At 46.8% G+C, this 25,478-nt stretch overlaps 1 protein-coding gene across 3 annotated transcripts in view; it reads left to right on the plus strand.

Moving 5' to 3' along the window:
- Positions 1–25,478, plus strand: part of ABCB1 (ATP binding cassette subfamily B member 1) — a 777,038-nt gene that overhangs the window by 657,970 nt on the left and 93,590 nt on the right. For all 3 annotated transcript variants that reach the window (XM_069648389.1, XM_069648388.1, XM_069648387.1), the window contains exon 23: positions 15,920–16,060. In XM_069648389.1, the coding sequence (XP_069504490.1) occupies positions 15,920–16,060 (141 nt within the window). The remainder of the gene's footprint in view (positions 1–15,919; positions 16,061–25,478) is intronic.

Below are 25,478 nucleotides of genomic sequence, written 5' to 3' on the forward strand. Positions count from 1 at the left end.
AATGACAAGTCATTTTAACTGTCAATACTTACCGGACAGACGATGGAGAGGCTGGCCCAGACACAAATCTCACGCTGAGCTAAGGCACCGCCGACCAGCATAGACTAAGAAAGCAACTCTGATGACACTAGCAGTACTGGGTGAGGCAAGGCAGCCTCAGACGGTGTGAGGGTGAGCCGAGCAACACTCTGAGGGTCACAGATGTTCCAGGGGCACGAAGCAGCAGATGGAATCGTGAGAGGTAGGTCCTGCTGCACACAGCAGGCAGTGGTGCAGTAATTTAGCCTGACTTTGCAACATTCTTTCATTGGTGAGGGAACACACATGACAATCATACAATTGTGTCATGAATGGGCCTCTGGTGTTCCTGTAGAGTCTCTTCAATGCTCTGATACTGCTAGTGGAAATGTACCGTGTCTGGACAAATGTTTCTGAAGTCACATGATTTAAATTGCCTAGGGCTAAAGTGAAGTGGGGGGTGGGGGGATGTTTCCGCTAGCATTTTGGGTATGCCTGTAGAGAATCTCAGGCTCTCCCAGTTGGGGAGGCACCTCATAACAACTGCATGCTCTAGTAAGACTGTGTGGTCTTACTAGAGGTCAGGAGAGAGACAATGGTTTCAAGATTATTCTGCCCTAGTTGACTGTGAGACTGGGGAACGCAGAGGCCCTGAGGATTGGCCTGACATGGAGCAATGTCATTGGGCCTCATTACGACCCAGGCGGTAAGTTACCGCCTGGGTCGTACCTTTACCACCATGGCGTAAACTATGTTTACGCCATGGTGGTTGGCGGACTTACCGCCCCATTCCGAGGTTGGCGGGGCGGTAAATCCCCAATCCCCATTTACCCTTCCCCATTCCCATTTTTGCCCCATAGGGCATAATGGGAGTGGGGAAGGCGTTAATTACGCCACCGTAAATTACGGTGGCGTAATTAACAACAAGGTCCCTTAGCGCCATGGATTTTAACACCTGCTAAAAGCAGGTGTTAAATCCTCCATGGCGCTAAGGGACCTCGGAATCAGGCGGTAAGGGTCGGCGCTGTTTACGCCGCCGTAAACCCCTTACCGCCTGGGTCCTAATGAGGCCCATTGTCCCCTGCTCTGTGACAGAGAAGAAGGGAAAGTGACCAGAGGACCCTCCTCATCCCACCCCTGGACCCCTGTCTTACCACTTAATGGTGCTCGGAACTAGGCAGAGGAATTCATCACTTTTGCCAAAAGGTATTTGGGAATGTTGTCTAGATTCCCTTTAAATGTTCAAAGATGCAATCCTTGATTGTAGGTATTGTGCCCTTTATGAAGCGCCTTCCATGTCCATGAGTAATATGAGGAATCAGCAGTATTTATACCAAAGACATGACCACATGAAAAACGCCCACAACACTCCAGGTCTCGAGGTCAGAGAAAAGGATACGTCATATCAAGTGTGGTGGATGAGTAGAGGAGGAGTATGGACAGAGCATGGGGGATAAGGCTGTAGAGAATGAGAAAACTTCAACGAACTGAACGCAAATCAATACATTTCAGACAAAGACCCTGTAAAAAGTGACAAGGATGGGGCAATCTAGTCACTGAACTGGAGGATAGGGCAGCACCATAGTGCCAAATTGAGAGGTGGAGTAGGGATGTCAGAAACACTGACAAGGCAGACCAGCCAGATAAACTGTGGAACGAGAGGAAGGCACGCAAGGAAATCTAAAAGACAGGGGAGCAGCAGAACATGCTTATCAGCCAGGGATAGCTGTGTTGAAGTATTGAAGTTAATTATGACTGTGCACACTTAGTGCATACAATGAGAAGGGATGTTTTATGCAGATTTAGTAGATGAGTCAAAGAGGATTCTTGTGGGATGTTTTGCTCAATGTTTTGTTTAATCCCATTGCACACTTGAGAACTTGGAGCAGCTCGAGGGAATGGAGCTAACTCGGGTATCATATGTGATTATGACCAACACTGTGTCTGCTTATTTGTGGAACATGTGGGATCTGACATCTGAGAATTTTTATATAAGTGACTTAAAAGGAGACAGTACGTTGTTTGAAAAGGATCAAAGAAACTGTGTTTCGTTTAATTTGCATTCAGCAAGTAGTTTCTTTCTGCCCAGAGGAGTGGGCCAGACTAGAATAGTTGGGACATACTAATTAGCCTATTCTTAGTTTGGCTGCCCTGTTACATGAGTAACAGGGTTCCATATTCTCTCTAGTGATCTTCAATCTATACATGTAGCTGCTGGGAGCCCTCCTAGCCACACAAATAATCCACATCCACCAATACTCTGACGACACACAGCTATACCATAACACTGACTCCATCAAGGACATCTATAGGCTCAAAACCTGCCTTTCACTGATCCAGTCTTGGATGCCCAGTGCATATTTGAAGTTCAAGATCGAATTCCTACTCCTCACCAACAACACCGAACACCCAGACAAACAGACCTGGCTATCAACCATGAACTCTGAGGGCTTCACTCCCGAGCTCACCCCCTGCACAAAGTGCATCCGGTTCCACATCGACAAGCACCTCTCCTACAAGACACACATAGCTAAGAAAACTCAGACAGCTTGGTATCAGCTCTCCCTCCTGCGGAACATCAAGCCCTACCTCCCTGCGGACAGCTTTAGATCCACCGTTCAAGCACTGGTCCTATCCCACCTGGATGGGGCAATGCACTCCTCAAAGGCCTCCTGCCATCCTCCCTTGTGCCCCTCAGAAGTGTCCTACATGTAGCTGCAAGCCTCATCAGGGGCCTACGCAGATACAATCACATCACAATGGCCCTCATCGACCTTCATTGGCTTCCACTGCACGCATGAATTACCTTCACGTCTTGCTCATCATCTAAAAGGCAGTCACACTCAAGTCACCCAGCTACCTCATGGGGAAATTCAGCATCTCCGGTGGACGGCGCACCACCAGAAGCCAGGACATGTGCAGACTTGAAATCTCCTGCTGCAAAAAGGAAAGGACCAGAAAACAAGCCATCCCTGCCTATGCCCCAAGACTGTGGGACATCCTCCTCCTCAACATCAGACTCGCCCCCACGCTTCTACACGCTCCTACAATTCAGAAAAGAACTCATGACCCACCTCTTCAATGAGTCTCTCATCCTCAACACCTAGGCCATCACAGCGCTCCTCTTGCCACCTGACTCGCTAGAATCTGCCCGCATCTCTACTCCTCACCACCCGGTACAATTGTACTCCTCCTTTGTGCCCCTCTGTATCCTACCCTCCTCTGTATATCTGTTCTGTTATTACCTCTGAAAAGCGTTCTGTGGCGCATCTGTACTGTTGTATGCCTCTGTTAAGCGCTCTATTGCTTCTCTAAGATAGGTCTGCGCTCAATAAACACAATAATAATAATAATAATGAGTATAGGCACATGGCATTGGCTTTGAAATAATCTGTGCATTTGAGTCAACTGAGATTAGGTTGATGTTGTCATTGTGCTTACCTGTACTGGCAACTGTGCCTAACCTGGTGGAAGCTTAGATTTTTAGAAATAGATAGAAGACAGTGCAGCATGCTGGGATGATTGTTTGGGATTGTAGCTGATAGTAGTTGAGAAATTACATCGGGCAAATGACAAGTGAGCTATTGAATGCTAGTAGAGTATGACTCATGTGATTCATACCATCTAAGTGCCTACACGGTGTAAGGCCCAGGGAGTGTATCATTGATTTTTATTTATTGTATTTTGAGAACTTTTTAAACATATTACAATGTGCACAGTGTATGTTTTAATAAAACTTTAAAAATTAAATCAAATGTGGGTTTTTAATTTTCAAATGTCAGATACTTGAAAACGAGAGTGCTATGACGAAGTGCTGAATATTTTGTATTGCTAATACAACAGGCCAGAATATAATGTTGCAAATGTCATAGATCTGCTTGCTTGTGAATTGCATGCCCTCAGGTACCAAATAGCAATCGTCCCAACCCTAAATATCATCCTTTTCCTTTGGCACAGAGCTAAGTCTGATGTTTCTCAATCCAACGCAATGATTCTGGGTCAAGAGGATTTAGAGTTGTGCCAGACAATGATAGACAGTATGGGTCAGGTAAACGGCTTCTACTCTGTAGACAACCATCTTGCCCACACCCTAGAGAAGATACAAATCACTAAGGTGGGGCTATGTGGATCACAAGGGTTTCACATAACGAAATTAGGACAGATGTGTAGGGTACTTGACGAAGGGTGAAAGTCACAGATCATTTGGTTAGCCTGATAAATAAGCTGAATACAGATCTTTGCTGTTCTTGCACCAGACATTTAAATCACCCAAGAATATGTGTTGGGAGTTCTATAGTAGAAATTTGGCTTCAGCTTCTGTTAAGTATTTAAGCAGTTCAGAGTCGCCTTCGCAGAGTTATTAATGCTCGAGTTACTGGCCTAGCGTGAAACCAGTTCTTGCCTTGTAGTGTATTTATGGTACCTGTGTTTGGTGTATAGATCGACTAAAAACCTTCCAAAATGTCAGCTAGGCAGGCCCCACTAAAAGGATATGAATGGACTGCATCACTCTTCCTGGGCTCATGCTAGGCATGAATGGATGCAGACAGGCTTGAATGTGCCCTGCTCACTGAATGGCATCTTCATGCAATCTTAAGTTTGCTCCCCTTGGGCGACATAAAAGAGCTAGAGAAAAGACTGCGGTCAGACTCAGAGGTTCTAAAAAGGTCGGGTGTGTAAAACTGTACAGATGGAAACAGACTTTAGAAAGCATGTCCCTCGATCCTCAAAGTAGGAGCAATCTACAACTAACCACATGGCATGGTATGTTCAAAGTACTTCATGGCACTCACTTAGTCAAATTCCTTGACGTCTGTATGTAGAATTAGTACTTCCCGACCCTAGCTTGCGGACTCTACAGCAGAGCACCCTCTGTTTCATATGGGGTAATAAGAGAGCTTGGCTATCCAAGAAGGTCCTACTGAAATCGATGCAGAGGGAATGGGGAGTTGGGGGTCCCAGACGTCTCTCGCTATTATTTGGCGGCACAGGTTTCCCAAGCCATGACAAGGGGTAGGAGGATCTCAGTTCCTAAATGGATGGCAATCAAACAGTCTGGTTCTAAGGTGCCATTAAGTCAACTTCCCATCGTGGACTACTTAACTGGGGAGGAAAACTCTGGTACCCAGTAGCTGACCCTGGCAAAGAACACAATTTATTATTTGTATAATTTAAAAAGGGCTGCTCGTCGTTCGGGTACAACCAGGCTGGGGGGGGGACGATTTGGTCACTGGATAGTGGTAGGGTTGCAGACACTTACAGCTGTACAAGGAGGGTCAGCCATTAACCTTTGTTGAATGTTAAGCAATATTTAACCTGGAAAAACTGGAACGATTCCATTACACAGAACTCCGGCACTGGGCTTGTCATCCTTATACCAAGGGTAGAGCTACTAGACCCCTTGAGTGGTTTCCAAGCACAATGTATTGCGCCGCATTGTCTTGCTTCCAAGCCAAACACGTTGCCTCTGAGCTATCCTTCCTCCATGCTGCGGCCATGTGGAAGTTAACCACTTCTGGATCAAAGCTGGTCTGGACATCCCAATGGATCCCTTAATTGCTCTTTCAGATGATACAGGTGATGGGGTACTGCCACTATTGGGTCCGGTGGCTTCTGTAATGGGGAACCTGTTAGTTGTGGCCAAAATAGCGATTGCCCGCAACTGGAAAAACCTTGAGAGCCCCATTCCACAAATGTGGCGATCAAAGCGAGAGATGTGCTAGCGGCAGAAGAAATAACGGCCATCAATGATAACCGTTATGATAAATTCGTATTGACTTGGATGCCCATTATTGAATATTCTGAACAGTTTGCGGCACAGGTCGCTAAACCACATATTTTAAGACACTTTGCCTTGCCATAAATGTTGCTGTTGGCTAGTCACTTTTCGCAATGTGTGGACTCGAAGGGAGGCTGCATGGCATTATCGAGCTGCTGAAGAGGGGTCTATCCTAGCTATCTGGTTTCCAGGCATTGACATTGTTGTCTCACCTCCATGTGTATGCTACTGTATTGACAAGCTGTTAAGTAAAAGTTTTTGAAACTAAAAAAGAATTAGTACAGACGAGTCAGTATAAGCATGTGAGGACAGTATTTTCCACAGGCATTGTAAATTGTAATGTGTTATTTATAACGCTCGTAATACCCAGAGGCTCCTAAGCGCGGACCCAGGGATCAAACTGTGTTGGTCAGTGTTGTCTTGCTTCCAAGGCGAGCACGTTGCCCCTAAGCTATCCTCCCGAGACTTTGTATAACGTATTAGTTTATGAGCATTGTTTATTTTGGCAAAGCCACATTAGTTACAACCCCACCGATATGAGAGGGCTATAGAAACCAGGGATGTCCACCAGTCGCGCTATGTGCTCCCTGGAGAAGGTATAGGGAGGCTTCCACTCCTCTAGTCCCAGATCCTAAAAGAAATAGATGCTTTTTTTAAAAACACAAACTATCTGTTCAGAATTATACTATGTTCTTCGGCCTATGCTAGAGTTCCCACTGTCAGAAACCTGTATGAGTCCTGCTGGTACTGCCATCTCCTATGCCACATTTGTGCACAAGCGCAGCCATCTGAATGCTGCTGACTCGCTGTGCTGAAAAAGATGTGCTAGCGGCTCCTCTGAGCTACAGCGCTTTAGCACTTTAGCACAGCGCTTTAGCACAGAGCCAGTTGGAAGATGTATCCTTCACTCCGGAGCAGCATTCCACCATGATGTTTGTGCCTAATTCCAACATGGCAGACCAGCTGTTAAGTCCGCGGACACCACTGAACAAACAAAAAGTGAGACCAATTGCCAAATGGGAGAGAATGATAGGCTAAGGCTAAAGAGCCTTAAACAAAGAGAGCAAACACGCTAGAAAGTCCAAGGGAAAGCAGAATAACCATTGGGCACATTATGAGATTAAGGGGTAAGCAATCAACATTTTCATTAGTTAATGAAACCCATCAAGAGTACTATAAAAGTGCTCTGGTTGATGCAGATCAAAGAGAGGAAGGGCACAATTTGAAGAACGAGAGTAAGGAGGAAATTCTGAACAGTAGAGTTGTTACTTGCAAGGCCCAAGACCAGATCCCTTTGAGATTCAACGCGTATCACTGTGGCAGCAAGAAGTTTTGGAGAATGTCTCGGAGAATACCAAGAACAAACTACCATTTTCTGATCACTAGCAGGCCCAAAACGTTGACCATTTACTGTAGGGTGAAAATATGACAACATCACAATCAGTGGGGAACAAAGACTTGCTGGTAGGAGTGTGTTAAAAAGTTATTGGCAGAGACCACCAGGTGGTGCAGCCCAGATGGCCACATAAGACGGAGCTCTGCCAGATGCCGTCCTTCTGTTGATGTTTGAGCTTTCTCCTCAGCACATAATAGCGCTGCCCTTGTACGTACGTAAGACCGAGGGGAAGTACTGGGTAATGGTGGTCAATGCTGGCGCCTGGGCCACAGAAGTGTTTGAGGCAGTTTGGCCGCCTGATGGGGCCAGCAAGGCGAGCAACGGAAGGCCGTAGCCGAGGTTGGCCCAAGAGGAGTGGCCTGCACAGAGGGGCAGCCAAAGCTTCCCCGCAGTGAGGACGCGAGGAAACGAAGCGGCTCGAGTGGTCCGCGATTGCCGGCCTGATGAAGGACAACCCAGGGGGAGTGGTTGGCACAGCGGACGAGCCGTAACCTCCCCAGAGCGGTTGCAAGCTAGAGCTGGCGAAGGGGCCGGCGCGGCATCTAACAGCTGGCTGAAGGTGAGGACAGCCCAGGAGGAGTTCATCCCACTAGGTAGTAGCAGTTTCTGTGCAGTGGACATGTTGCGGAGCAAGGGCCCTGGTGTCAGTGGGGTGTCTGCAGTGGCTTGCTGATCCAGCGACAAGCTCTAGGGGCCTGCGGTCTGCTGCTTCCCCCGGAGCAGTCAGGGAGAGGGGCAATCGCAGAAGTTGTGGGTGAGGAGGCGGCCCTGGCGGCGCTGCAGAGAAAGGTGCCAGAGTTGTGGAGAGAGGTGGCTGTGACTGGCTATACGCATGTAAGTGCGGAGGCCTTCTGGGTGTTGACTGTGAGAAACTCTGCCCTTAGTGTTAAACCGGGGCACAGGAGGCCCAGACGGAAGTGTGTAACAGGCTGATAGGAGAGCAGAGCCTTGCACAGGCAGGACAGTGGGGATGATTCCTAAGTGGATCAGGGTATAGCGGTATCTACCTCAGATCCAGTTGCAGGGGGTGAGAGTGAAGTGTGGCACGAGGAGAGCAGCTTGGTGCCCTTGCAGCTGGGATAAAGAGGCCCACAGTATTTCCAAGTGTCACTTTGGGAGTGTGAAGGACTGAGACACCCAGGATAAAAAAGAGACCTTGAAGAAGCTGGAGGCGAGGGTGTCCACGGGAGTTCAGTCCCTGCACAGCTTCCGGAGGGGAATTGAGATGGCTTAGGGGAACATGCCGGGCAAAAAGGGAGATCTGGAAGAAGTGGGGGTTTACCCCTCTTAACGAGAGAAAACCTGATGAAGATCTTCCAGGAGAGTACGGCCATTAGGAGAGATATTCAGGCATCTATTTGTGACCTTAAAGGAAGAGGGGATACGTTGGAGGACAAAACGGAAGGGATGGAAAACTACCATTTGCAAGTGGACCTCATGGCCATGAGATACGAGGCGAGGTGGACGGATTTGGAAACACGAGAGGAGGACACCCTGTTGAAAATTGATGATCTAAAAAACAGGGATCACCGGAAAAATCTATGCATTTTAGGCCTGCGGGAACAGAAGGGGGAGACAGCGGCAGATGTGAGAAGAAAAGTGCAAGGTCTGATTAACGCTTTATTTCTATCAGAAGGAGGGAAAGAGGTCCAGCGGGAGAGGGCCCACAGAGGTGGGGGAGGAGTGGGCATAGGCCCGAGCTCGATTGTGGTCCGTTTCCTCAGATACAGGGGGAAGATGGATGTACTGGCGAAAGCAAAGCGCATGAGGAATGTCCAGTATGAAGGGGACTCGGTTAAGGTGTTCCAGGACCTTTCAGAACTCACTTTGGCCTGTCAAGAGACTGCCATCCCCTCACACCATGGCTGACAGAAAAGGGGGTCCGATATCTTTGGTCATTCCCATTTGCCTTGACATTTGAGAGGGGCGACACAGACTATTGGGTCACTAGCGGGCAGGAGGCATAGCAGGTACTACAAGGATCTGAGGGACTGGGCCACGAATCCAGACATAGGTGGGGAAAATGGTGGTGCGCCCTCTGAGTTGGAACAGAGAAATGAATTTCTGTCAAAGAGAAGGATACCAGAGGGTAGAAAATTCAAGAAACTCAACACCCCGTCACCAGTGAAATGACTGTGACTGTGGACATGAGGAGTTTTGTTCTGGAGTGATGAGGCTCCTCTGGGCTAAGAATGTGCTTGGCACGAGTGGGGAGAATAGAGGAGATATGAAGGACGTATGACGAGCAAGGTTTTCCTTGGTGCCCCATTTTAGGGTGGGCATCTTTGTTTGGGGGGTAGAGGGAGTGGAAAGGGCGAAAATGGAGACGGGAGGGTGTCTGGAGGTAGGGCATGGGGTATGATGGGCAAGTTGAGGGGTGATTCTGGAACAGTTGGGTATGTTATCTCTTTTTGCAACAGAGGGGTCATGTGTTGAAATGAGGTACAACCATGGTGCATGCGGATAGTGAGGGGCGGTGGACATGCTCAGGGTGGGGATGTTAAACGTGAAGGGCCTAAACTCTCCTACCAAGTGCTCATTGGTGGCTAGGAAATTCCGAAATCAGGGGTTGGACATTATGTTGTTGCAAGAAACAAGGTTAGTTTTGGAGGAGGAGAAGCAGATTCTGGGGGGGGCAGATCGGACAAGTGTTCTGGGCATCGGGGGTGACCAAGAAAAGAGGCGTGGGTATCCTCCTCCACAAGCGGCTTCGCCCGAGTGACATGAGGGTGTGGCAGAGGGCTGATGGTAGAGCCCTGCTTGCCTCGGGCACCTGGCCACTATTTACTGCCCCAACCGGGGACAGTTGCAGTTTATTCAGGAAGCTCTCTGGGAGATATTTTGTTAAAGCAGCAGTCTCCTACTTATAGGTGGGGATTTGAACATGTGGGCAGACTTGGGGATGAATAGGAGTGGGGGATGGCCGGTCAGGGGAGGAGGAACCCCAGCTGGGTAGTGGCTTTCGTAGATATATGGAGGAACAGGGTCTGGTGTATGTTTGGAGAGAGTGTCACCCAGGGACTAGGGGCTACACTTTTTTATCCCCAGCACATGGTAGTCGGACATGGATTGGCTACTGGTGCATACAAAGACAACACTTGGACAGGGTGTCTAGTTGTGAGGTTATCCCCATTAGCTGTACGGACCATGATATGGTTTTCATGGGCATCTTGGTAGAGGGCTTACAAACAAGAGATTCCCTATGGAGATGTAATGACATGTTGTTTAAGGACATGGGCCTCATTACAAGTTTGCTGGTCCGGTAACTACGGTATCGGTAAGCTTGCCGGTACCGTAGTTACCACACCGCCACACTACGAGGTCTGCCCACGGGTGCCTGTCAGCCCGGCAGGTCAGACCTGCCAGGCGGAACGCCACCTGTGAGCAGACCTACCCGGTAGCGCCGGCACCGTTAACGGTGCCGCACTACCGTCCTCACCATTCCCATTGAGCCCTATGGGGCTCAAATGGGAATGAGGAGTAATAAATACTGGTAATGGGCAATTACCCGGTCCGGTGTGGCCGGAATGCCCCGGTAATTGCCCATTGCTGGGTGCCGGTAAAAAAAACCACTCCGCCCATAGTCGTAATGAGGCCCATGGTCTTTGTGGAGGAAGTCAGAAAAGTGGTGGGTGACTTTTTCCTGTTCAATGACACAGGTGAGGTGGACCTCAATACGGTCTGGCAGGCTGCGAAGGAAACCTGGAGATTGCTTGTGATAGGAGAAGGGGCAAAAAAGAAGAGGGTTAGGACCTTGTTGAGGGGAGAAATCTGCTAATTAGAGGCCGAGGGGACAGGGGGCATAGGGGCCAACCAGGGACAGTTTAAGCTGGCGAGGAGGAAGAGACAGGAGTTGAAGGACCTAGCGGTGGGGAAGGTGGTGTCCAGTTTACAATTCCTGCGACAGCGCTATTACGAAAAGGGGGACAAGGCAGACGCAATGTTGGCATCACAGCTTCGGGGGCAGCGAGTGGACCGTTGGGTGGGGTCGATTAAGGATGTTCAGGGTACGCTTCACTCCACTACGCGAGGTGTACTGCACGAATTCACCACATTTAATGAGGAGCTCTATAGTCAGAAGAGGGTAAATTAGAGCAATATTTACAGGGAGTGTCTCTACTGTGTCTGGACAGGGGGAGTTGGAGGAGTTGGAAGGTCCCATCACCAGGAGGGAGGTGATGACATCAATCCGTGGGATGAAGGCAGGAAAGGCGCCGGGGGATGACGGATATACAGTGGTATTCTTTAAGGCTGGCCACCCACATGGAGAAACTGGTTTAATCATATACTGGAGACGGGGAGGGTGCCCTCCTTTTTTAGGTGGGCTTTGATATAGGTGATCCCAAAGGAGGGGAGGCATCCACAGAGTTGTAAAATCGTATCGACCTATATCTCTTCTAAATGTTGGGACCAAGATTTTCACTAGGGTACTGGTGTCTAGAATGGAGCGTATTATGCGCCCCTCATCTAATCCACTCGCACCAGGTCGGATTGATCTGGGGTAGGCAGGGGGCTGATACGTTTCGGAAGACACTGCTCCTGATGAATTTAGCAGAGAATCATGGAGGTAACCCCACACTGTTGGCCTTGGATGCCGCAAAGGCTTACAATGGGGTGGACTGTACATGTGGACATTTCTTATATGGGGTAATGAGGAAATATGGGATTGGTAACTGGCTCTTGCAAGGTAGCCGGGCAGTGTATTCTTCTCCCCTGGCATGGGTGGTGGTCAATGGTAAACTGTTTTTTTTTTTAACTGAAGTGGGGGACCGGGCAGGGGTGCCCACTGTCACCTTTGTTGTTTGCCCTGTCCACGGAGCCCCTAGCAGAACGGTTGAGAGGGGCCTCTCAGGTGGAAGGTAAAGTGGTGTGGGGCAGAGAATTTAAGCTGGGTCTGTATGCGGATGATGTCCTCTTGCATCTAAAGAATCCACACAACTCACTTCAGGCAGCCATGCCACGCATTGAGGAATATGGGTCTTTCTCTGGGTTTAAAGTAAATCAGCAGATGTTGGTCCTATTTCCATTTGCTAGGGATGGACAGAGGGATGTAGAGGGACACAGGCCACTGAGTATGGAGATTCAGGTGGAGAGTTTTTGTTATCTGGGAGTCACTATTACCAGATCCTTTGGAGACCTGATTGGGTCCAACGACCTGCAGTTGTTGAACAAACTGTATGGTGAGATGGCCGATTGGTGTAGACACAATATTTCATGGATGGGCCGTTTGAACGCCCTAAAAATGAATCTTCTCCCAAGGATCCTGTACCTTTTTCAGATGTTGCTGGTAAGGATCCCAGAGGTACTGGTGAGAGAGGCAAAAGGATGACTGCTTCACTTTCTCTGGCAAGGTCAGAAGCCGAGGGTGTCATTTTTTTTGTTGGTGCTATCGAAGGATTGGGGTAGTGGGATTACTGAACCTGATGCTATATTTTAAGGTCACCCAGTTGAGGGTGATGGTGCGACACTTCCGGGAGGACCTTGACAAGCAGTGGGTCTATTTAGAGAACTGTCATGTGCGCCCTGCCACAGTGGGGGAGTGGCTTTGCGTCCAGAGGGAAAGGATCCCTAGAAGGATTAGAGAACACCGGATAGTTGGAGTTCTGTGGGAGCTGTGAGGAAGGGCTCTGGGAGGAAGGGTGCCGGAATGCGAGGGGTCACCACATGGCCCTCGCTGTTGAGCCATATTTGGCCCATGACAATCTGAAATAACATACCGCAACTCGAGAAGTATCAGGGGTGGTTTGAGGCAGGGCTAACCAGGGTGGGACAGTTGTCGGTTGAGGGGCATTTTATTGGGATCCAAGAGTTAAAGTCAGGGTTGAACATTGAGAGTTTGCCAGTTTGTCCATACCTGTGGTTGCAATGGGCCCTAACAGTGGAGAAATTGAAGGATTTGGTCCAAAGAGACCTCACCCCTATGGAGAAGATCCTAGATACCTACACGGAAACTAAGGGACTAATTTTGTTGCTTTATGGAGCACTGGTGGGTGTGACTAAGGGATCGGTGGAAGGACTCAGATGAAGTTGGGAAGAAACCTAGTGGTGGAGCTGAATGATCGCCTGAACCCTAATGTGTAGGAGGGCATTTAAGACCTCTGTGGCCTGTCAGTTTAAACTGTATGGAGTGAAGCTGCTGCACTGATGGCAATACGGTCCGGTGCAGCTCTCTAAAATGTCTCCTTCAGTGAGCCACTCGTGTTGGCATGGTTGCGGGGAGAGGGCGGTTCACTTGCACATGTGCTGGGGTTGTCAGAAGGTACAGGTTTATTGTGCCGAAATCCTGGGGTGGATCAAGGAGGTTGAGGGGGAAATCTGTAGCCTGGACCCATTGTTGACACTGTTTGGCATGGAGAAACGGGGTGAGCATTGGAGTGTGTTGCCCCATTTGGCACTTTTCTTGTTGCTTGCGGCTAGGGCTTGCTTGACTAGACATTGGAAAAGGGTGAAACTTCCGTCTTTGGAGGAGTGGGTCGCAAAGGCTAAGGATCTTTATATTATGGAGAGGATTACGGCGGCAATCCACAGGGCACGTTTGGGGATTGAAGGGGAATGGTTGCAATTTCACAACATATTTGGAAGTGCGGGTTGAAGTGAGACCCAGACCATGGGTGCTACAACTAACCCCACCGTAGGTTGCTGTTCGTATGCCTTCCACACCTTGCTGTTGCTGTCTGGAGGGTGGCCTGGGGGGGACCAAGGAGGCGCAAAGTGAGGAGATGGGGGATTCATGTGATCAATGTTTTCCATTCGTGTATGTTGGTAATATGTTTTTCTCCACTCCTTTGTGAAAATCAATAAACACGTTATTTTCAATAACAAAAAAAAGTTATTGGTTATAGGCTATGGCAGCGACCTTGCTATAGGGTAGAATATCACAGCCTGACAAAAACCATAAGCATAAGGGAAGAAATGCTTGTTCTTCCCAGTAGGAGTCTGTTGAAAGGTACTGAAGTTAGCCCAGCAGGGAGATCCTCTGCTAGAGAGTGACAATATTTGTGCCTGGGAGTAACCCTAAAGCAAGCAGGGAACTATATCGCTAGCACTGAGATTGCCAAGAAGTCAGCTGGGCACTATATCCCTGAGACTGTACCTTAGATTAGATAATCCTCGGGAGATCAGTATTGCCATATAGTTAGACCCTTTAGATACTTTGAGTGCCCCTCTTCTGTACCCTCTGGCAAACTAATCCTTATAGTTTAATTTATTTGGATACCCTTACACCCTGTTGTTAATCTCACCCTTCCTGATGAAGTAAACAAAGATTTGTTAAGTTTTGCATTTAGGATTTGTGTGTGAGCTGTTGATCCTGCATACCTATAAGCATGGCAATATCTGGGTGCATTCACAGTTTAAGCATGCCTGTGTGGGTGCATGTGCAGCGTGTGTGTGTGCGTGCGTGTGCACACGTGCGCACCTGCACCAAAATATCTAATACTCCACAGCACTGGCTTATTTTCTAACTGTGCTGAGCTCCCATTCAGACTACCAGAATCGTCAAAGTTGGCATGTATGGCAAGTAGGAGCACGGGATAGTGGCTCCTCAGAGATGTTCAACCTTCATCAACCCCCAATATCGGGTTGTGTGCACCGGCAGCAATGAGCAGGTCTTGGTGTGAGCAGTTAGCTGTCAGCTTGTTTGATGGACTTGCAGCAGACCTCCTGGATGCAGTAGACTCGTTCTCGACACAGGAGCCGCTGCAGTCACGTTTCTGTGTAGCTGCCTTCTTTGAAGAGAAAGCTCTACTCCTCTGCCAGTACCAGAGGCAGTGGCCGCCTGCCTCCACCAACAGCCAAAGAAAGCTGCCACAGGGCTGGGCTAAGTGGCACCCAGATGTTTAAGGGAATAGACTGTCTGGGTCCCTTTGGCCACCTAAGTGTGATATTATGTAGCATGAGTCTGCATTCCTCTCGCCCGGTTTATCACAGTGGTTTGTGGCAGAGAGGAACCTACTCAGAGGCGTAGACAGGGTAGGGCCTGAGTGGACAAGGCCCACACAAAATCTGTAAATGCCCACTTAGCCACGCTGTTTGGGCATTTACAGAGGTTAATGTTGGTGCGGTGGGCGCAACTACATAAGCTTCATGCCCTATTTTTTTTGCTTTTATTTTGGGTGGCACACCTCTACTTCAAGGATATAAACGCTGAGTAGACAATACCTATTTTAAAAGAGGAGGGATCCAGCCCCTGAATAACAGTGGCACGAGGGAGAAAGCAGCCACAAGCCAGCAAGGCTGTGTTTTTCAAGACAAATATGCTTCTGGTGACTGACATCAAGTAAATTTAGTCAAATGCATTCATATCCATAATGCTGCATGTCTACGCACTGCCTCTCCCTTGATCTAGGGACATGGTGGACTACTTGAAAAGGGCTTGGTATCGGACAACTAAATTCACTGCCCAAAACATGATCGAACTTTGAAATTTTATCGAACTGTCTGGATATCTGCTGGGGATTTCATTTTGATTTACACACATGCACATTTTAAATCTCTTTTTTATGTAATGTTTGTAAGTTTATAATATGGATTTTTTTTTATTGTGGAAATTGATTTTATACTGCTATGTATTTTTACTCTGTCTATGGTTTAGGGATAATCTGTCTCCAAATAAACTTAGAAATGATGATGGATATTATTGTCCTCTATCAGGTCACACTTATAGTTGTATGTGAAATTCTACTGTTTTGCATAATTAATGCGAAACCATGTTTTTATTTTTTAAGGAATTCGGTGAAGAAAGCACATATATATGGATTAACATTTGGCCTTTCCCAGGCAATTATGTTCTTTGCATATGCCGGGTGTTTCCGGTTTGGTGCTTGGCTCATAGAAGAGGGTCACATGGGATTTTCAGATGTTTTCCTGTAAGTAATGCCTTTCATTTGCACTGGTTTGCAAAAGTCAGTTGTATTTGCCTTTGCGATTTAAGTGGAAACAAAAACTTTGCTCACATGTGGCTAGGGGCAGTGGGCGGCAGAGTGTGAGGGGTCCCTCACCCCACTTTCTATGGTACAATATTTGAACAAACAAATGCGAGCAATGCAAATTCGACAAATAGATATACATCCCAAATGAAATCAACACCTGTGTCCCCTATGGTAATGCATATGTCAGCCACGCCATTTGAAGTATCGTTAGTGGGTTAAGTTGGGGGACGGTGAATGGGTTTTTGTGTTGGTCTTTTTTGGTTGTTTGTAAGTTTTGTGAATTTCTTTTTACAGTTACTGCCTCAATCTGTCTTCACTATCTTGCACTTTTTCTGGCGTATGTTTTGTACAGTTCTTCATGAGGCTGTATTACGAGAAATCACCATCAAGAACAAGGACTCAGGGCAGGAAAGCAGGAGCTTCCATTTTATATTTATACAAATAAACTTTTAAAGTATTTGTGAATGCTTTCTTTTCTCAGAGGATCAAAAGCAAGTTATAGCAGCATTAAAACAAAGACATGTTTTTCAGAGGCATCCCGTCAGCCCCTTTTTGCATTAGTATAATGCACAGTCTCACATAGGCTTACATTAAAATAAAGCACAGTCTGTCCGAGAGGCATATAATCAGCCTTTTGTGTCATTAGTACAATGCACATCCTTGCAGAAGCTTATCATCAACCTCTGATGGCATTGAAACAAATCACAGTCGTTCAGTGGCTTACCATCAATCTCTTGCAGAATTAAAATAATGCAGACTCGTGTTGAACATTAGAATGAAAAACAGTCTCTCAGAGGCTTGCCATAACCCTTGTATGACCTTAGTTCAAGGTAAAGGACCTCAGGGGCTTGTCATGACGCTCTTGCGACCTTGTAACAAAACACAGTCTCATAGAGGCTTACTAACAAGCTCTTATGTATGCTGCTTGCTATGGATATAACCTTCCATTTATTCAGTTTTGCTGGATCAGATGGCCTTTGGCCAAACCTTCCTTGCAGCTAGTCTCTCTGTCTTGAACCTTGTTACATTACATGGCTCACCATGGCTGGTAATTGTTCATTTCCCATTCTTGCAAGAGTGCAAGTAGGATTTTACCCCAAACGATCCCAAGAGACACCACACAGCACCAGGTAAATGTGGACCTGCCACACTACTGGGTTTAAGTGGTGTCAGAACACCAGGGTTGACACATGTAAGTATGGGTTTGTGCTTTATTTCCAAAGTCAATCTGAACAATTCATCACAGTGTGTTCCACAGTTTCTAAACATTTCAAATTAATGGCTCGTAAGAAATACATACCAAGATACTCCTCTGTCATACTCACATGGTTACATGATACACATTCTCCATCAAACACAAAATACTCTCAGATGCTTAATTCTCACCATGGAATGACCCTCATCACTTACCATGACTTTATCTTACCCGTTGTTATCCAATTGTAGATAATTGAGTTGTCGTTAAGTCTTTTGTTGACCTACAGAACTCTACTGGAGAGTGATATTTGTGCATATCACCCTTTTTTAGCAGTGGAATAAGCATATCTCACCACAAGTTTGGTTCCAGTTCCAGACACAGTCTTCTGAGATGCTCTTTAACTTTTAACCACTAGGTGGCTCCTTGCCATTCAACAAAGATCATGCGCTAGTCCTGGTCAAAAACGCACTGTGTGATGTAGCTAGTCCTTTCAAGCATTTAGGCACTCAGACTTCTGTCATTCTCCGTAACAGTCATGGTTTTAAAGTTGAGAACCTACCTGGTCTACCCTTGATAGAATGGATGGGGACCAGGGTTCAACCCTCATGTGCATCTCATCCAGTTGGGCAAACACTGCATCGACTGGGTGACTGGGTGACCCCTAAATGAACTGGATCCCAGTGTGTTCAATCCACTTCACTATTCCGATTTACTGTGTGTTCAGCAAACATCTATCTGCTGCTTTCAACACTGTTGATCACACATTCCTACTGTCTGCTCTTTCCTCTTTTGGTTTTTCTGGCTCTACCTTAGCCTGGTTTGAATCATACCTATCCCAGAGAACCATTTCAGTCTCTTGGTTGGGGGCTTCTTCCGAAAGGTGTCCACTTACCTGTGGTGTCCCTCATGATACATTCCTCTGTCCTTTTATTTTTTTTCACTTTACACCTCCTCATTGGCTGGGGTTTCCTCTTTTGGTTTCTTGCATCACATCTACGCTGATGACACTCTTTCTTTCATTTCCACACTTTACTGATGAGATCCACCATAAACTTAGCGCCTGTCTTCTAGCTATTCAATCGTGGATGTCAGACCACTTTTTACTTAATGCCGCAGAAATAGAGGTTATTTTCTTCCCTCCATCTACTATTTCTCCTCCGTCCCCTCCATATAATTTCCTCCTTCCCAGTTACCCATCCCTCAGGTGGCCTGTAACCTGGGTCTCTATCTTGATTCAGATCTTTCTTTCAGTCACCATATTTCCTTTTCATGCACGTTCCTGTCTATTCCATCTGTACAATATTCGAAAAGCCCGTCCTTTCATGTCTTTTAAAGCCACTCAACTATTTGTGTCTGCTCTAATCTTCTTGTGGCTCTTCTACTGTTCTTCTGCACTCTTTGGACTTCCTTTATCTCATCTAGCTCCCTTGAAATCTGTATTTAATGCTCCTATTCGTGTTCTCTGTCTTCTTGCTCCTCGTGATTCTATTTCATCTTCTTTGACTTATCTACGATGGCTCTCTTTCCATCACTGTTTAAAATTAAATTGTCTATGTCTAGTTTTAAAGTTCTCCATGGTCTTTCTCCTCCCTATTTTTCTTCTCTTATTGCATTCTATTCTCCATCTCGTCCACTTCGTTCTGCTTCTCATCATCTCCTTATAGTTCCTCGTCCCCATGTGCTCAATTTTGTTTTGGTTCTTTCTCTTTTCTAGCACCCTTGCACTGGAATACTTTCCCACTCTTTCTTCATTCTGTCACTGTTTATTTATCTTTTCAGGTCTCTCTGCGATCCTACCTCCTCTCGTCTGGTTAACGAAGGTTACTTCAATAACAGAAATATGCAGTGTTTTAAATGTTAATTTCATTATTTGTACTCTGCTTGTTCTTATGCTCAGTGCTTTGGTGTAAGGCGCTATATCAAACCAAATAAAATACAAAAAATACAAACAGTGTTTCTGAGGCTTGTGGATCTGCTTAGAATCACATGCTGTGCATATAGTATGATATCTTGTTTCGATGTTCGAAAAGGGACATCGACTGGGTGTGACTGTAACGCTATCCCTAATGTGAAGTGTACTGTACCCATTGAGTCTTCACGTGTCAGGGTCCCTCAGATTGTTTTTTTCACAATACTAGTCGGTCGCATACATGCAGAGCTCGTAGCTTGCAATGTGGTTATATTGCTAAATAAAATGAGATTTCGATAATAATTATCGCGTCTTCGACACTCGCATATTGTTGAATGCTCCCTGTTGTCATGCTGGGAATCCTCTGTAACAATAAAGCAATTTCAAAGGAATACAAGAAATGGTACTCACTTAAGTATTCTACTAGACTCAATTTGGGTCTCTTTGCATTCAGCCAATAGGCAACGACTCCTGTATCTCCACCCTGGCTGTCATCTTCAGATTCTTTACCACACGCTCTCCAAATTTCTCCTTTATTCAATGTTTTATTCAGGGATATTCCATCTACAGGTTCCATTTTTGCATCTTTCAAAGGCTACAGATAAGTATTTTCCTATTGTGGGTTTTGGGAGTTTCTACACTCACTCGGTACTCCTCTAATGCAAGCTTAAATTTACTCTGTGTTCCTTCCTTGTAGACTCCATTGAAGTGTGCCTTCCCTCCTATCATCGTGACTGATGCTAACCCCAGAAAGAACCTTTTTCAAACCGGCTCTACTTGCAGAGTTAAAGACATCTCTGTGGAAAGCAAACATTAGGAGTGTCTTTACTGCCTTTACCTGGACAACAACTTGGATTCTTGCTCCATGTTTCATTTGTTTTCCAATGAGACTCTAAAGTATAGACAGAGGAGACTGGTTGCCTGGCTTGATGAAGGCCCAGTGACCTCAAACTCTACTTCAATGAGAAGCTGTTCTTCACTGCATTCGAACAGGCTCATACTAGAGGCTAACAGAGGAAAAAGGGTGAAGCGGGATGATTCCACCCGGGCTCATAAGCCTTCTGATAAGCCGTCTATGCCTGAAAAGCCTGCCTCTTCCTCCACACACACTCTGGCTGCTTCATTGACAAAGAACTCTTCCAACAAATTCTCAACTACGACAGCCCCATCCGTGAGCTCCTCACTTGTTTGCTCCACGTTGGCAAGCAAGTCATTGATGCCTTCATCCACGAAACACAGACTGTCTACGACACTATCAACCACCCCGTCTCGGGTTATAGCACCAAATCTGTTGCGGGGATCCCATCAATGGCCTTGTTGATGACCTTGTCGGTGACCAACAAGTCTAAGTCTTCGGTGACAGCTGCATTGATGACCTCGTCTACGACCATACCATCAGCCATTACTTCATCGTTGACCTCATCTATGCACCCTTCGTCAACACATCTACCGATGGACATTTCAATGATCAAGTAACCTAGGAGACCAAAGCAACCCATTTTCATGCTACAACGATATGCTTGGCCCACTCTGTCAGAAACTTCCAGTGTTCCTCTGGAAGATATCCTGGGGCACGCTATTGATGCAGATTGTGAGGGTCCGGAAGGTTTTTTTTTTAAGGAGTGGAGGAGTTATCATGATTACATCCATCACAACCCTTTCTTCCTCCAATAACCTTGAAGGGCACACATGGCCAAAGGAGCAGACTGGCACCTCAAGGCCTGTTCCAAAGCCTGACATGCATTATATTAATTTGACTTATACCGCACACAAATGGCATATTCTCCAGTCGCTCATGTGGCTCTGTAAGAAAGAGGGCCGGTGGGCTAGTGGGCAGAGAGGTATAGGATAGAAGTTGTGCTTTTCTGTTGGTGCCTGTGGAATTTAGAGAAACTGTCGTCCTGTGCCGGTCAGTTTTCTAAGTGGGATGTGAATGTTTCTACAGACTTGTTGTATCCAGAGGAGTAAGGCCCAGTGTGAGGGATTGTTTGTTGTTTGCAAATGTTTGTTGTGTTGGGTGTGTGTTTTTAGTGTTTTGTATGTAGTTTGGCTGGCGCGTAGCGCAAGTGTGGTACTAGTGAGGTATGTGGGAGAGGAGCCGGGGTGGTAATACATTGGGCCTCATTATGACTGTTGCGGTAAGGCAACAGCAGCGCCGGTATTACGAGTTTGCTTGTGGGTGCCGCTCTGGACGCCTGGTCAGACCAGGCGTGCAGAGCGCCACCCGCGAGCAGACCTGGATGGTAGCAGCGGTACCGTTGTTAACGGTACCGCTGCAACCATCCTCTCCATTCCCATTGAGCCCTATGGGGGCTTAAATGGGAATGGGGACGTACCAGCTCTGGGTCCCGCGAAAGGGAATTACCGGGCCCTTCAAGGTCAGAATGGCCAGGTAAGTCCCCTTTTGCGGGACCCGGAGCCGGACTCGAGTTTGGGGGTAGCCATGCCCTTATTAAGGGTACGACTACCTCCAACCTCGTAATGAGGCCCATTGTCTACTCTCCATGTTCTTCTAGGCGCGATGCTGTGGCTACTCTCCACAATACTTCCAAGCTGTTATACACAGTACAGTACAGTGCATTGGTTGACCCATGGGTTCTTCTTAGTGCAAAGCATAGGCCAACCCTCACGATTCCTCTAAGTGTAATACATTGGCTACCTTTCATAATTCTTCTGAGTGCAACACTTGGGCAACCTTCACAATTTCTCTAAGTGCAATGCATAGACTATCCTAGAAATTCTTCAGACTGACTTACCTTGGCTAACCTACACAGAAAGGTCACAGAATACTATTGCGTCCATTCCAATTTAGGATGACATTCGGGAGGATGGCCTGGCGGCCATGAAGAATACTTTCATGGCACAAGCAAAAAAGAATACATTTGATAACAAATACAGACCATCTGACAGTACCCCAAAATGCCTAAAAACACAATCAAGCTCACACTCTGTGGTCTCTGTCGCAGCAAACAAGAGATCTGCTAATCCTTCATTGCCCTCTACCGTTCTTTCAGACAAGGATTCTAGGCAGCTCAATGGTTTCGGTAAGCAACTGATCTTCTCAGCAGCGACCACCATTAAAATTGACAACTCTCCAGCCATTGTGAAAATATATGATTGAGAGCTTGGGTCCAAAATGATCCCTATCCTGGATTACCCCCAGATGACAAAAAACAACAGAAGGCCTTTGTACTGCTTCAGGAAGGAGAATCTACCTATGACCAGGCAATCTCTGTGGCCGTCAATATTGCTGACAGAAGTGTCCACAATATGGGCAACAGGATAGCCAGCCCTTTGGCACCAAGGCTGGCAGAAGGACCCAAAGTTTAGACCTGATGTGCAGGCAAAGGTTGCCAAAATGTTGTTTGATGGTAAAGACCTTTTCACAGGGCCAGATCTCTAGGTACTCTACAACAACAGTGTCACTTTCAGTCCTTTCATTCTAAACACTGCATCTGAAGATGATCTCCAGGGGTGGAGATAAAGGAGGTGCTGCCTACTGGCTAAAGGGTAAGTGACGCAAAATGAGTCTTCATAGAACACTTGAGTGAGGTTTCTTGCATTCCTTTGAATCTGCTTTATTGTTACGGAGGATTCACACCCTGAAAAGAGGTAATATTCAACAGCATGTGAATCTCTGAAAGCTCCAATGCTGGAGAATTCGAAAATATAGCACTTCTCTTGGGCTGGAAGAGACTACCTGCAGTCTTACAGCTCCCAATCTTACATTAGAGCTGTGTATGCCTCAGGTGATCAATATAAGACTCAATCGCAATCCTACTGGGGTGTCCACAGACAACAAGGCTCTTCTCAAGCCAAGAGCCAGTGCATCGAACAGGCTTGATGCCTGTTGAATCCCGCCCTCCCCTTTCGGCACCCCAGAGGGAGAGCATCTGTCCTCTTTCCTTCATCAATGGCATCAAATGACATGGGATAAACAGATGCTTTCAATAGTGGTTCGTGGCCACACCATGAAATTTGTCAAATGGCCATCAAAAATGTGCTCACCGACAAACCAGAGAAACATCACCATGCACTACAAATGGGGGTGCTGCTGTCCAAAAATACCATAGAGTGAGCTCTTAATTCTACTCTCACCATTTCCTGGTCCAAAAAAGGCAAGAGCATGGAGACCACTCCTCACCGTACAAATTCCTCCACTCTCAATCATTCCAGGAAGTTACTCTTAAAGAGGAGGGAGGGGGAAGTTTGCTCCTTCCTCCCCTTCCTATAACATATATGACATGGAAGAAGACCAGAAGATACTGCGAGCGCCCATACTATTTTGGACCAAATCCTAGTGCTCCGATGATCGACAAGTATGTTAGGAGGTACCCCCTTAGCCAGCCCTATATGCCAGATGCGATACAAGTCTACCCCAGAGTGGATGAGGAGCCCCAGGCTGCAACCAAAGACAAGTCAATTGACAGTATCGACTAAAGCGCCAAGAAGCCAAGTTGCTGACGTTGTTAGAGACACCACGATTTAGCAGCGTTAGACATGCCATCCGCACTTCGGGACATAATCACGCACTCAAATACACAAAGAGCATGACCGTACAGTTCTATAGCTAGAGGACAGATACATAAACATACTGTCATTGCTTTATTATTTTGTCATTAGATAAATGCAGCAATGCAGAAACTGAAAGAAGCAAGTGTTCCTGAGTAAAGCTTGCAGATGCTTACATGTGAATAAACATATGGAACTGCAGGAGAACCTATGGTACCTGACAAAGCCAAGTTTGACTTATGTTTGGAGAATATAGAATAGCACGTACACTGTAGGAACCGTATAATGATAGGAAAATTACAGCAGGCCACAAGCCTCTTAGAAAGAGCTGAGCTGAGTTGAATTCACGCTGAACAGAGAGCAAACGTGTGAGACAGGACCCACTGCCAAGGCCACAAGATACAGATGAAGTTCCAGTCCCTGAATGACAGTAGCACCAGCTGCAATAAATGTGAATAGTTTTACATAATTCAGAGCTGCACAGCCCCAGATCATGGTCTCCAAAAAATCCTTAGCCAGCTTTGAAAGGGAGATTTGCTGTCATCCTTTGACTTGAAGACACCTATTTCACCGTCCCCATACATCGACATCAATGCAAATATTTGCGCTACACAGTGGCAGGCTGCAACTTCCAATTAAAGGTCCTCCCTTTCAGCCTCAAGGGTGTCTACAAAATGCCTTGCCACCGCTGCAGCACATCTCAGAAGATCAGGGCTCCACCTCTATCCTTATCGGGGCGATTGGTTAGTGTAAGTACCTACCCTTGACCAAGGCCTGCTGCACACGAAAGCCACAGACATCTGTCTAAAATTATTGGGGTTTTCGATAAATTACAAAGAATCATTGACCAATCCATCATAACGTGTGATGTTCCAGGGAGCAAACCTAAATCCTGTAACTTCAACCGCAACTCCATCCCCCGACAGTGTCCAATCAATACTGTCCAGCATTCATGCTTTCTCCCTGGAACAGGTTTCCTCAGTCTGGATGATCAAGTTCCTCTTGGGCATGATGACTTTGTGCATTCCACTGAAAAATATGGCAGGCTTTACATGCGCCCCCTACAGGAGTTTCTGGAAGCCAGTTGGAACCAGATCTCCAGCCACTGGGACACCAAGCTCAGACTGACAAATGTTTTCTATGACGCTCTTCTTTGGTGGACAAACAGCGACAACCTCACCAGGGGTGTACCCATCACAGTTCCATACCATGACTGGATGATAGATGCTTCCATGGAAGGCTGGGGTACCCACACTGCAAATCTTCATACCAGGGGCCCCTGGTCAGCACAAGAAAAGATGTTACATATCAATGTGTTAGAACTCTTGGCAGTGTTTTCGGTCCTCAAGTCTACCTCAGCTGCAGGAAAAGGTAGTGTGAGTGTTCACAGACAACACTACCACAATGTTCTACATCAGGAAGCAAGGGGGGTACCAGATCTTGGATCCTATCCACCAAAGCACAGACCCCAAGGAATGTTTCTGTCTCCGTTCCACCTCCCATGTAGACACAGCTCAGAGACGGATTCCCTAAGCAGAAAACTCTGCTCGTGCCACAAATGAGAGCTTTTGCAAAGCCAGGTGGACATCATCTTCTGAACATGGAGTAAGCCGGACGTAGACCTGTTCTTCACAAAGGACAACTCCCAAATGCAAATCGTTCACCAGCAGGCTGCCTCAACAAGCCAGTCCAGGGGACACTCACATTTCCATGGAACGGCAGGTTCCACTATGTCT

This window comes from Ambystoma mexicanum, chromosome 2q (assembly GCF_040938575.1).
Source record: "Ambystoma mexicanum isolate Mex_15411 chromosome 2q, UKY_AmexF1_1, whole genome shotgun sequence".
Taxonomy (NCBI): Eukaryota; Metazoa; Chordata; class Amphibia; order Caudata; family Ambystomatidae; genus Ambystoma; species Ambystoma mexicanum.